Source organism: Trichechus manatus, unplaced genomic scaffold, assembly GCF_000243295.1.
Source record: "Trichechus manatus latirostris isolate Lorelei unplaced genomic scaffold, TriManLat1.0 scaffold00182, whole genome shotgun sequence".
NCBI lineage: Eukaryota > Metazoa > Chordata > Mammalia > Sirenia > Trichechidae > Trichechus > Trichechus manatus.
Window position 1 is genome coordinate 4,217,348 of NW_004444118.1, and position 14,301 is coordinate 4,231,648.

Here is a 14,301-nt window from a genome sequence, read left to right on the forward strand (position 1 = left end):
GTAGGATATGTTTTCATTCTCATTTGATTCTATGAATTTCTTTATTCCATCCTTAATTTCTTCTATAACCCAGTAGTTTTTAAGCAAGGTATTGTTCAGTTTCCATGTATTTGATTTTTTTTTCCTTGCTTTTTCTGTTGTTGATTTCTACTTTTATGGCTTTATGGTCAGAAAAGATGCTTTGTAATATTTCAATGCTTTGGATTTTAAGGCTTGCTTTATGGCCTAATACGTGGTCTATTCTGTAGAATGTTCCATGTAAGTTGGAAAAGAAATTATACTTGGCTGCTGTTGGGTGGAGTGTTCGGTATATGTCTGTGAGATCAAGTTGGTTGATTATAGTGGCTATGCAGGTCTCATCAGTCTCTCCTAAGACATTCTCTTCCCTTATACACTGTGTGAAATAGACCTGGGAGTAGTACAACACTTGACTAGAAGAAGTTTCTATAAGTTTTTCCTACCTCTTTCCTGTTTAGTAAAGCTTAGTGATTCGGTGCTTGACCTCCAGAGTTCAACTCCCTGGGTTCAAATCTGAGTCCTGCTACTTATTAGCTGTGTAATCTTGAACAAGTTTTTAATACCTGTTTGTTTGTTTTCTCATTAATAGAATGAGAATCATTAATTTAGATTAGGTACTTTTAAAGCTTGTTAAAGTCTTTCTGCGAAAAGCTTTAAGCAAGGAAGATCTTACCTAATCCCCACCCAGGAGAAGGGGCTGGGCCTTGTGTTCTTTGAGCAGAGGTCCATTTGAGGATGCTCAGTTTTGGTGATGCGTCAGAGAATTCTCCCTGATTCCTTTCTTTTTAAACCCCTCATCCTACTTAACCCCTTTTCTTTGATTCCTTAAGTATCTTTTCAGAGCTGAAGACTGCTGCAGGCTGCTGTTCAAGGCTGTGCAGTTGCTAAAGTCCAGCCTTTTCTACCCTCCTTATGTGTCCTGGAGGCTCAAGACTGCAGGCAGCCTGTGGAAAGGGACACTCTTTAAAAGAATTCATTTATTCAAAGGAGATGTCCTTTTTGCCATTGCACACAGTCCCTGCCTGTGCTGGTTGCTATCCTGACTTCTGTCTTTCTGTTCCCTTCTAGGGTGGTGTTGATGATGAGATCTCGTTGAGTGCATACATCACAGCTGCATTGCTGGAGATGGGAAAGACCATAGACGTGAGTTTTTCTAGCTCTTCCTCTTTATATTCTTCCTATCACAACTATCCCTAGAGAAATTCCCCTCTCTTTGCCCAATTCACCTTTTAATCAGGAGAAAGATGTGATGATTTTCATATTGCTTCCCATTTTACAAGGAATGCCTTATAAATTGTTATTCGTCTTCACTTTTCAGTACCCAATGGTGAGTCGGGGTCTGCAATGTCTCAAGAATTCTGTCACTTCCACCACCAACCTCTACACACAGGCCCTCCTAGCTTATACTTTCTCCCTGGCTAAGGAAATGGACATCAGAAATAGTCTTCTTGAAAAATTAGATCAACAGGCTATCATCTCAGGTATGTTGGTCAGGTTAGGAGTACTTTAGAAACTGTGAAATATGATGTGAGTTATCTATAATTTTCTCCAGTGTCCTCATCCCACATATATTCAATTCTGAGATTCATTTTAGTAGTATTGGTAAGTCATAAAATCATCATTGGGAACTTTGAGGGAAAGCCCATGTAAGTCTTCATTGGGCAGTGTTATACTTGTTATCTTGAAGAGAAACTAGGTGATAGAAGCTAGTCAGAAAATTTATTGACATTGTAGAATCACCTTTTTGGAAGTCTTTAAAAATTCTTTGGAGTCCGTGGGTGGTACAAACGGTTAGCACACTCAGCTGCTAACCAAAAAGTTGGAGGTTCAAGTTCACCCACAGGCACCTCAGAAGGAAGGCCTGGTGATCTACTACCCAAAAAATCTGCCATTGAAAACTCTATGGAGCACCATTCTACTCTGACACACATAGGGTCACCAAGAGTTAGAATCGACTCAACAGCAACTGCTGGGTTTTTTTTTAGTGTAGGATCACTGAGGCTGTATCTTAAGATGGGATGAGAATTAAACTTAGAGATTTTTCAAGTTCTTTAAAACTTTTGAATGTATTTGGAGTAATATTTGAAGTTCTAGCAGATATTATAAATAAGATATTAATGCATCTCACTTATCTAGCTATATATTTGAAATTATATTTCCAGGCAGAAATTTAATCTCAGCTTTCATTTATACAAGTGTCATTGCTGAGTTCTCCTCTCATATGGCCTCTGGATAATTTTCTTGCTAGTGTGTAAGTAACTCTAGTCATAAAATGGTTGTCTCCGACAGTGGGTGGACTATATCCTTACCAATTGTTTATTGATTTAATGTGATTATGTCTTCTCCATTATCTTGCAGACTTACATGTGTTCTGTTATGATCTTCCAATTAGATTGCCTTCTATGGGTTATTCATTCTTTGTACTTCTATTTAAATAGGCTTGTTGCTCCCACTCTTATTTCCATTTGTTTTTCTTTTACTTGAGTTGGCTGTCATAGCGTTTTGGTCTCCTATTCTATTTGATCACCTTCTAGTATTTCCTTAGCATTTCTTCTGTGGTTTCTCAGAGTTATTATGCATGTTCTACCATTTTTATTCTTCTAAAAATGTTAAACCCTTGATTAAGTAAAATAAATATCGACAAATTAATGAAATTCTTTGAGTCAGGAAATGTCCCCAAACACATAAGACTCTTAACAGACATTTCTACTTACTTATCTCTGATAGCATCAGAATTTATAAATTAATAAAGATGGTTTTCCTGTAATTGCTGGAGGCTGGAGCATTTATTGATGCTCCCAGCTAAACCATATCTTGGGGATTTATGTGTGGCTGTACACACACACACACACACACACACACACACTTCTCTGCATCCTGCATATACATTATAGCCAATAAATTAGCTAATTCTGAGAAACAGTTGTTTCTAACCTAGGGTTAATTCTTGATTAGGACTTTTCTCTGCTCTAAAGTACAGCATTTACAAATGGAATATGGGAAAGCCAGTTCCTTCCAAGGTCTTCCTCATTATGCTTCTTTCTCCCTAGGAGAGTCTATTCACTGGAGCCAGAAACCTCCTCGGCCATCGAATGCCACGTTTTGGTCTGAGCCCGAGAGTGTAGATGTGGAGCTCACAGCATATGTATTGTTGGCCCAGCTTATCAAGGCCAGCCTGACTCAAAAGGAGATAGCAAAAGCCACCAGTATAGTGGCTTGGCTGGCCAAGCAACGCAATGCATATGGGGGCTTCTCTTCGACTCAGGTAAACTGCTTGCTCTCCTCACTGCCACTTATCAGATAAGATTAGATTCTGTGTGGAGATAAAAGAAAAAATATTGCCCTTACCCTCTAAATCCAGGATCTTACAATTCTAGAGTCAGAAAAAGCATGTGAAAAATAACAGAAGGACTCATAAAATTGGATCACATGAGCACGTAAATAGTACCAGATTTGTTTAATCCTCTTTTTTTGTAGAGTATGAAACATCATGAGATCCATGTTTTACATGTAAATAGGACGTACATAATTATGGCTAAATTTATGTATTAATAAATCAGAAAGTCAATTTTGGGGTCTGTAAACATAAAATCATATATGATGAGCATACCTCTTTCTTCTGCTGTTACAGGGATTGGGAAGCAAGAAAGATATAATCTCTACCTTAAAAAGTTTACAATATAGAAGGAAAGCTAGGACAGGCTCTATGTACTATAAAACAGGATCTGGTTATAACACAATAAAGTACAAAATGCTATACAATTCCAAAAGGGAAAAAGAACTCACATCAGCTTGAGGGATAAGAAAAGTCTTCACAGAGGAACGGCATTTGCTGTAAATCTAAGGGATATGTAAAATTTGATAGGCAGCTATTGAAAGGAAGAGGAAATCGTGTGAATAATTACACCAATTTGTAAAAGTGTAGGATGGCCTTTGGGAAAACTGGTTTAGCTAAATCACAGTAGATTTTAAGTTGGAAAGGTAAGGTAGTTTCATATTATGAAGGCCTTGTATTTCAGACTCCACTTTGTACCTAATTCTGGGGAGCTATTAATTTTTTTTTAACTTTATTTCAGAAAGATTAATCTGGAAGTTGGTGTAGGGGACAATTTAGAGGAATAAGATGTTGGACTTGAAGAGATCAGGAGACTGTTTCATTTGTCTAGTTTAGGGGTAAAGAGAAATTGAATTAGTGTGGTGGGAGTAAGAAAAGAGGGTTAGGATTGGATAATAAAGTTCAAATGGTGTCATAAACAAAATTCTCTTGCATTACTACGAAGAGAGAAGTCATCCATTCATTTGTTCTGCAAATATTATTACATACCCACTATGAATCACTGTGATGCAGATACAGAAGTAAACAAGTATACATTATTTCTTGTTCTCACAGAGCTTACACTCTGACTTGTTGAAATCAGGTTGAGTTTCACTGAGGATGTAACGTGTAAATGAACAGATTTTTTAATAGATGGAATATCTGGTAAGGGCGTTAAGAGCCCCAAGTTTAAATTTGAGAATGACCTATTTGGGATTTTTAAAACTTTCATGGTACTATGCCACCCTGTTTCAGGGAAATTCTTGGCCAAAGATCAGGAGACACTCATTATAACCCATAAAAATATCTTTAGAAAACAGTGGGTAAAATATTTAGAACTCTCAGTGACAGATATATGTCAGAATTGTTTTTCAATAAAATCCTTGGCTATTACAAGAAGTCATGTGTCACATATCACCCACACTAGTTTTTCAGCTGGTGAGGTCCATTTCCTTGAATTATTTCCATACGTACAAGCAGTAAAAAACTCCCTGCTTACGTTTCCCAAAGGCTAGACAAAAAGTTGTTTGTAGATGATCAAGCTGCATAGATATAACCTGTTCACATCTTACCCAGGGTGGGTAACCTATCTTCCTATTTTAAATGACAGTGATGGCACCTAAATACAATTGTTCTTTTTCATTTGGAATGTAAAGAAGTGGGGTTCCTTTATTCTGAAATAGATATTTTACAAAATATCAAGCATGTAGAAATTCTCATGATGTAGAGCAAGATATGATAGTTTTGCTGAACTCCTCATTCTTTTTTCTTTCTCTCCTCTAGTTGTAATTTATATAAATCATGTTTTTACAATGGAAAGATTCAAACTTTGTGATTCCACGCTCTCTTAGTGACAGTTTACCTGTCTTAACCCCAGATGAAGAAAAGATTGTCATATGCCTGTCCAGAGGCAAGATGAGAAAGCAGAGAGGGTCAAGAGCTGGTTAAATGGGCATGGGAAATCCAGCGTGGAAAGGGGGAGTGTGCTGTCACAGTATGGGGAGAGCAACTAGGGTCACATAACAATGTATTTATAAATTTTTGTATGAGAGACTAACTTGAATTGTAAACTTTCACTTACAGCACAACAATAAAAAAAAAAAAAAAGATTGTCATATGGCATAATGGTTAAGAAGGCTTGGCCTGCAAGGAAGGACTTTCCAAGGATCCCTGCTACTCTCCCCAACTGTGACATAGACTATTACGCAGTTAAATAATTTCATGAACAGTCCAATTTCTATGGCTATCAAACTGCTGCTGTTTCCTTCCCAAATAAGGAAGCTGCAAAATATATAAAGAACAGTTAGTTACACATTTATTTCTAGCAAAGGAGTAGCCCGTTCTGAAGCTAGGTATCTAGGTATGGTTTCTGAATATGAATATATTAGATTAGCCAAAAGACCTATGGCTATTCAATAGTAACTTGCTGAAGGTCATTTTCTATGCAAGGAAATATATTTTGATTTTATGTCAGCTTCCCCAGGTGAGGTGAATGTGATTCTCCGGATACCTAGAAGGGTATCATCCAAGCCAGCTAACAACAACCAGATGTAATGGATTTATAGGGTTGTTTGAGGTTAATTCCAGTGGTTCACAAAATGGTAAGCATATGCTTGTTTTTCTTCTTCCTCAGGATACTGTAGTTGCTCTCCAAGCTCTTGCCAAATATGCCACCACTGCCTATGTGCCATCTGAGGAAGTCAACCTGGTTGTAAAATCCACTCAGAATTTCCAGCACACTTTTAATGTGCGGACAGTTAATCGGTTGCTATTTCAGCAGGAGACTCTACCTAATATCCCTGGAGTGTACACCTTGGAAGCCTCCGGCCAGGGCTGTGTCTATGTGCAGGTAAGCAAAGACACATGCGAAAGAAGTCAAGCTGGGAAGGAGAATCTGAGGGTAGCTTTGCCGCAAGTGGAATCTTCTCTATCTCCCTTTCTTACTCGTCAGGAAAGTAGTTTGAACTGTACAATCTCTAAAGTTCTTCCCAACTCTGATTGGTTATCTATTTCCTCTTATCAGACGGTGCTGAGATACAACATTCTCCCTCCTAAAAATGTGGAGACCTTTAGTCTTAGTGTGGAAATTGGAAGAGCTAGATTTGACAAACTTACTTCACCTCAATCATTGACTCTTAATATCCACACCAGGTGAGGAATTAGGGAGGTAGAAAGCTGGGATGGTCGAGGGGGGACCTGGATCACAGGAACTGGGCTGGAATGTGTTTGTGCTTGTGTGTGCGTGTGTGTGTGTGTGTGTGTGTGTGTGTGCTGGGGATGCAGAATGCACTGAGAGAGGAAATAAGGGCTCACACAGGTTTGCTTCTTCCTGCGCTCAGTTATGTGGGAAGTCGCAGCTCTTCCAATTTGGCCGTTGTGGAGGTGAAGATGCTATCTGGGTTCAGTCCCATGGAGGGCACCAATCATTTAGTAAGTAGCTTCTGTTTTCTTCATTTAACTAGTCCCCGTGGGACCTAACTTTATTAAAAAAAACTGGTGAAATGGGCATCATAGTATATATCTATAACTCATGACTAGATTATCTAAATTGCCTTCAGAGGTGCATCGATCATATGAACTGGAACCTCTAATCATCTTGGCCCTTTTTCCCTACCTTTCCCACAGTATATATTGTTTTCTTGATGATGACAAAGCTTTGGAAGATTATCCTAAGGGATAGAGAAGGCTCTGGCTTTTAGCGCTCCTTTTTTCCTTTTCTATTCAGCTCCTCCAGCAAGCACTGGTGAAGAAGGTCGAATATGGAACTGATACACTTAACATTTATTTGGAAGAGGTAAGTATTCAACATCTAGACCAAAGAGTTTCATTTCTTCTGCATTTTTGTGACCCCCCCCCCAAATCTGTACACACTAGCGTCACACACACACAGGGACGAGGGACCTGAGTGAGTCTACATCCATGAAATGAATGTGAAATGGGTGGTGGAGGAAGGAAGTTAGAAATACCTATCACAACCTTGTGACCACTTGCAGAAATAAAGACTATAGAATACCTAATTTTCTTTCTTGTTCTGCTATGTATATATTTAAGCTATTTTTTTTTCTTTTCCTCCATGCTGGTGTAACATGAAACACCCCGGCGTACCCCTAGAGCAGTACCGTCCAATAGATATACAATGCCAGTCACTTATGTCATTTTAAAAGGTCTTGTAGTCATGTAAAAAAGTAAAAAAAAAAAAACAGGCGAAATTAATTTTAGTATATTTTATTTAACCTTATGTATCCAAAATATATAGCCCTGGTGGCATAGTGGTTAAGAGCTACGGCTGCTAACCAAAAGGTCGGCAGTTCGAATCCACCAAGTGCTCCTTAGAAACCACATGGGGCAGTTCTACTCTATCCTATAGGGTCACTATGAGTCGGAATCAACTCGATGGCAACGAGTTTGGTTTTTTGGTTATCCAAAATATTTTCATGTCAACCATGTAATTAACAAACATAAGTATTAATGAGATATCGACATTCTTTTTTTTTCCTATACAACATCTTTGAAATCCAGTATGTATTTTACCAGGAGCCCTGGTGGCACAGTGGTTAAGAGCTTGGCTGCTAAAAAAACAATTGGCAGTTTGAGTCTACCAGCTGCTCTTTGGAAACCCTATGGGGCAGTTCTACTCTGCCCTATAGGGTCGCTATGAGTCGGAATCGACTTGATGGCAATGGGTTTAGTTTTAGTTTTTTATGTATTTTACCATTACAGCACATTTCTATTCTGACTGGCCACATCCCAAGTGCTCAAAGGCCACATATGACAGTGCAGCACCAGGATGTAACAGTGGTTAATAGGAGAGGCTCTGAAGCCAGACTACCTGGGCTACAATCCTAGTTCTAGCATTGACTATATGACCTTAGGCAAATTATTTAATGTCTCTGTTTCCTCAGCTATAAAATGGGGATGGGTAGTGGCAAAAAGAATATCTCTCTCGTAGAGCTATTGGGTGGTCCTTTGGTTTTATCTTTTCCCTAACACCATATAAGGCTGATATTGTCTAAAATATTAGTTCTGGAGTATTATGTATGTATTTCCCCTTTTCTCTTTATTTCTCACTTTTTTCTCTTTTTTAAGACTACAGTAAATGCTACTGTATTAGTTTCCTAGGACTTGTTGTGTGCTGTCAAGTCAATTCTGACTTACAATGACCCTATATGACAGAGTAGAACTGTCCCATAGATTTCCCAGGGAGAAACCATCTCTTTACAGAAGGAGATCTCTGGGTCTTTTCTCCCGCCCAGTCGCTGGTGTGTTCGAACCCCTGACCTTTCTTTCAGTTAACAGTTGAGTGCTTAACCATTGTGCCTCCAGCGCTGCTGTAACAAAATACTACAGACTGGATGCATTAAAACAACAGACATTTATTCTCTGACGGTTCTGAAGGCTAGAAGTTTGAAATCAGGTATTGGCAGGGCCATGCTTTCTCTGAAGCTCTAGGGGAGAATCTGTTGCATGCCTTTCTTTAAGCTTCTGATGTTGCTGGCAATCTTTGGCGTTCCTTGGCTTGTAGATACATCACTCCAGTCTCTGTCTCCATCATCACATGGCGTTCTCGCCATGTGTCTGTATCTCTTCTCTTCTCATAAAGACACCAGGTCATATTTGATTAAGGCCCACCCTAATCCCATAAGACCTCATCTTAACTTGATTAAATATGCAAAGACCTCATTTCTAAATAAGGTCACATTCACAGGTACGGGGGTTAGAAGTTCAACATATCTTTTTTGGAGACCCAATTCAATCCAGAACAATTATCGAAACAGTTTGTTACTCTTGTGTCTCCTATGTCTCTCAGTGTTTCCTGGATTTGTTTCTCATACTAAGTACCTCCTCTGAATGAAGCCAGTTATCATAAACTTTAGAATCGTATTTATAAAATCATGCAGAATAGGCTCACCAATCCTCCAGCCTTTCTCCTTTTATGGCTCATCTCCTTTTCTCTGCTCTTCTCTTCTCCATCACATACTTCCTCATTCTTTTCTTATTGTCACATCCATCTTTCCTTTTAATATCCTTGTTTTGCCTTCCTTATTTCTTAACCATTTATCTTTCAAAAGTATCTTTTGATAAAAATACTTTTTTGGAAAGGTTAGCGTTATTCAGAAGGCAACACATTTTGGGAGGAATTGGGGATTGGGGAGGGCAGAAGGAGGAGGGAGTGGGGCTATGGAGGCATTGACATGAAAGGACTTCAGATTTTGATGAAGCACTTTCAGAATAAAACATTATTAGATGCTGAATTAGTCCCTGAGTGATGCAAATAGTTAGTCACTCGACTACCCTTCAGAAGAAAGGCCTGGCAATCTGCTTCTGGAAGTTCATAGCTTTGAAAACTCTATGGAGTGCAGTTCTACTCTGTACGCATGGGGCCACTATGAGTCAGAATCTACTGGTTTGGTATTTTTTGGCTTTAGATGCTGAATACTGAAATCAGCTATTTTTTTAAGGTGAAGAAAAGGTCATTTACTTTAAATCTACGTGGTAACCAAATGATGGACAAGAATAGCAGTTCTAAAAATTTTTGGTTTAAGGACCCCTTTACACTGTTAAATTACTGAGGACCTCAAAGTTTTTTTGGTTATGGGGGTTATATTTATTGATATTTATTATATTAGGAATTAAAACTGAGAAAAAATTTAAAATATTAATTAAATATTTAAATATTAATCTAAAAACAATAAGAAAAAACCACTACATCTTAACATAAATAACATTCTTATGAAAAATAACTATATTTTCAGATACAAAAATATAATAAAAATAGCAACATGTTTTACATTTTTGCAAATGTCTTTATTATTGGCTTAATAGAAGAGAGTAGAATTCTCCTATCTGCTTCATTCAGTCTGTTTCAATATCATACATCAAGTAGCCTCTGGATAACTCTCCTGTACATTTGTAAGAGAATGTGAGTGAGAAAACAAATAATGTCTTAGTAGTATTCTGAAAATAATTTTGACCTCACAGAGCCCCTGATATAACCTTGAGTATCCCTGAAGGGTTACACACTTTGGGAACCACTGTTCCTAAAGAATTTTGGAAATCCCTTCCAATTAAGTGTTTATAACTCCTTACCTATATTTATAATATGAATCTTATTTTCTTGTTATATTAGATTAATTTATACAGTTGTCTTAGATTCTTCATTTATTCAACAAATAATTATTTAGCAACCAGTATGTGCCAGGCACTTTTCTAAGTGATGAAGATACAGAAGGGAAAAAGGTAGGATAATGGTCTTTACCCTCATGGGGCTTATATGCTAGCAAAGAGAGAAGAAATATGCAAGTTTTTAAAAAATGACATACACACACACACACACACATATAACACGTGTGTATATATTTTTGTCAGTATATATATATTTTTTCAGTATCATGTGTATACATACATACATGTATATATATACATATTTGGTAGTAACTTCATTAGTAATAAGTGCTATGCAGGATAAGGGGATAGAGAAAGATGATGGGAAGTGGGCCAGCAATGTGGCTGTTTCAAAATAAGGCGATCAGGGAAAGTCTCCCTGAGTACGTGTCATTTGATCAGAGACCTGAATGAAGAGAAAAAGAAAACCAATAAGGAGCACAGAACTGTTGGAGTAAAATAACAGTCTTTATTTCTTTAGCCACTTTAAGTCAGGTTAGAGTTGACCTTGAGTAGAATGAACCCTTTTATAGGAGGGCTAGGGAGCTGTAGGGTAAGAAGGAAGAGGTAGGAAGTCAGCAGGAGGCAGTATCTTTAAGATGGGCATGGGCAGAAGGGATAGGTAAAAGGATTTCAGATAATCTGTGAAGAAAGCAAGGGTCCTATGTAATCCCCACACTACATTTCATCCTCCTTTTAACGTGATGTTTCTTCTGTCTTCCCCACAGCTTGGTAAGAAGACTCAGACTTACACCTTCACCATCAACCAAAGGGTGTTGGTCACCAACCTGAAACCAGCAACCATCAAAGTCTATGACTACTACCTACTAGGTGAGGGCTGTCACCACCAGCTGAGCTCTCACCTACATCTTCCAACATATTCCTGCCTCATTCTTCATGGTATCCTTCTTAATTTTACAAACACGCCTTCCCAAACCAAGTACCATATACTTACATTATCTAATTTCCTAAAACATTTTAATTCAATTTTATGCCATTTTTAAAAAGTCTTCTACACTAGAGACATTTCATATGACTTATTCCATAAACAAAAGAACATTGTGGACCAATGTTTCTCTAAGGGCTGACTATTCTTAATATTTTTACCGTAATTAACAACTAGCTGGATCATTTCATTTCTGATTTACCACAAGCATGCAAATGTTACTGATTGAAACTTACTATAATTTTTTTTTTTAATTGTACTTCAGGTGAAGGTTTACAGAACAAATAGTTTCTCATGAAACAGTAGTACATATATTGTTTCATGACATTGGTTAACAACCCCAAGACATGTCAACCCTCTCCCTTCTCGACCTTTTTTTTTTTTTTGAAAATATACATAGCCAAAGATACACCGTTTCAAAAATTTCTACATGCACAGTTCAGTGACATCGACTACGCTCTTATTTTGTGCTGCTATTCTCACTTTAGATGAAGGTTTACAGAACAAAATAGTTTCTCATTGAACAGTTAGTACACATGTTGCCCTATGACAATGGTTAACAACCTCACAATACATCAACACTATCCTTACTCAACCTTGGGTTCCCTATCACCAGCTTTCCTGTCCCCTTCTGCCTACTAGTCCTTGTCCCTGGACTGCTGTGCCTCATTAGTCCCATTTGGTTTTATGGGGCTGTCCATGAAACTTACTATAATTTTGAGTATTCTCACAACCTGTAGAGATCCTCTGAAAAGAGCGAAAGCAGTGTGCTTTTATGAAACATTTCTCTCTGAATGTATGAGGCCCTCAATGTAATGATACGTGTCATTTCATTTTACAGATGAGCAGGCAACAGTTCAGTATTCTGATCCCTGAGAATGAGGTGAGTCTGACAGAGAAAAGGGTGGGGTCTTGGGGTATGGTGGTGGTATTCAGAAGTTAAGGGGACACTCTTTTGAATTACTGTATTGTCCTTTGGAAGCATTTTTTTTAAAATAGAAATTGGCCATCCTTTTTTGTCCTCACCTATTGAAGAGAGAGAATAATAATCTCCATAATTCACATCAGAAAAAGTTAATAGTGGCATTTGTGTGAGGGGTTCTGTGTGAGTTATTAAAAGCAATGTATTTTTTTTCTACCACATTGGAAACAGATTGATTTTTTCCTAATTATTTATGCATAATATGTCTTCGTTATATGAAAATACTGAGAAGAAGGTAAAGGTTACCTGATTCCCCTCCCCTGAGATAACACGACTCATAATCTCACCATGCTTTTGTGAGATTTTTTTCTGTATTCCCTGACATCTCTCATAGGACGAAGCCCCTCTACCAATGTAAAGAACTTCTGAATGTCATGACGTATTTTTCTTTTTCTTTTTTTTCAGAATAGAAGCTGGAAAAATACTAAATGAACCCTCTATGACGTTACGGGAGGGAGTAGCATTCTTCTGTTTCTTAAAAGTACATCTTATTCAGTAAAATAATTTGATTTGTCTGATTAGCAAATGAGTGGGTAACAAATGAGCAGGACTGTACCTCAGCTTCTTTATACTATCTCACAGATGCATAGATGCCAGGATAAAGGGTTGGGGGAGATGGAACAAGAATAATCACACAAAGGAGGAATTACAGGGGAAAGATCATGGGGGAGGGAGATGTGGTTTAGCCATTGATTTAGCCATTCAGGGAACTCTCCAGAGAGGAGACGGTGGTAAAGTATAACCTAGCGAAGGTAAGACTGTCTCCCTGGAGGTTATATCTAAAGGCAGATGTGCTTTATGGCTTTTGGTATTGGCTAAAAAATAAAGCTTGAAAAGAAAATCTTTTCACTTTGTTCTGTCATATTTATGTCAATACTACAGGTTCTGTTTAAAAATGATGGTCATCCTTTAACAAAAACTCACAATTTGGCTTTTCCTTAAATCTCTTGATCCAGATCTCTCCATGTTGAAGATATAGGTAGGGGTCAGAGTACCAGTTGCCATGGAGACGATTCTGATTCCTGCCAACCCCATGTGTGTCAGAGTAGAACTGTCCTCCACAGGGTTTTCAATGGCTGATTTTTCAGAAGTAAATCACCAGGGCTTTCTTCCGAGGTGCCTCTGGGTGGACTCCAACCTCCAACGTTTCGGCGAGCAGCAGAGTGCAGTAGCAGTTTATACCACCAAGGACTCTGGGGGTCAGAGGAAAGAATCCTAATTAAGGGGTTCTGTTCAGCCAGCCCACCACCACAGCGCAAACAGTGATTGATAACAAGAAAAGTGACTGGCCAGGGTTCCCTCTCCTTCTCTGCTTCCTTGCTTCGTGATTCTCCCAGCCTTTCCTACACTGGATACCTATCATGTGTAAGCTCTTCCTTGGAGGAATGTATTTGCTTTGTAAACAGAGGTTAGGAGTAAAAGAGATGTAGGGTGAAAAATGATTTATATTTAAATAAACAGAAGATTCTCTGGGCAACTGCACTCTTTTGCCATAGATAGATGTTCACACTCTGTAATTGGTCCCTGGATCTTAAAGTCTGACGGAAAGAGTCAAGAAAAAATAAATCCACGCTGAAGAGACTATTTCCCTAAACCCAGAGCCACATTTGCATAAGCTGTTCATTCCCTGCTCCCTCCACCCTAGACTCTGCCCCGGTGCTGCTTGTTGTTGTGAATTGCTCTCTAGTGGATTCCCACTCATGTTAGGAGTTCCCAAAGTGAGGGGAGATGGGGAGGATACCCAAAGGAGGTCAGCCACAAGGCTCTCTTAGCCCTCAGTATCAAAGGAAGTGAACAGAGAACTCTCAAGAAAAGAGGTAAATCAGGAAAGCTCCTCCCACTCACCCAAAGTCCCACCCCCTGTACATTTTGGTCTTT

General features: G+C 38.4%; 1 protein-coding gene across 1 annotated transcript in view; it reads left to right on the forward strand.

Moving 5' to 3' along the window:
* The window catches only part of LOC101340401 (alpha-2-macroglobulin-like protein 1), a 42,674-nt gene extending 30,357 nt beyond the window's left edge, over positions 1 to 12,317 (forward strand). Inside the window, exons 27-35 of the mRNA XM_004387255.1 lie at positions 1,087 to 1,161; positions 1,337 to 1,499; positions 3,069 to 3,283; positions 5,967 to 6,182; positions 6,357 to 6,484; positions 6,673 to 6,763; positions 7,059 to 7,127; positions 11,224 to 11,326; positions 12,283 to 12,317. Of these exons, the coding sequence (XP_004387312.1) occupies positions 1,087 to 1,161; positions 1,337 to 1,499; positions 3,069 to 3,283; positions 5,967 to 6,182; positions 6,357 to 6,484; positions 6,673 to 6,763; positions 7,059 to 7,127; positions 11,224 to 11,326; positions 12,283 to 12,317 (1,095 nt within the window). The remainder of the gene's footprint in view (positions 1 to 1,086; positions 1,162 to 1,336; positions 1,500 to 3,068; positions 3,284 to 5,966; positions 6,183 to 6,356; positions 6,485 to 6,672; positions 6,764 to 7,058; positions 7,128 to 11,223; positions 11,327 to 12,282) is intronic.
* Positions 12,318 to 14,301: the final 1,984 nt, after the last annotated feature.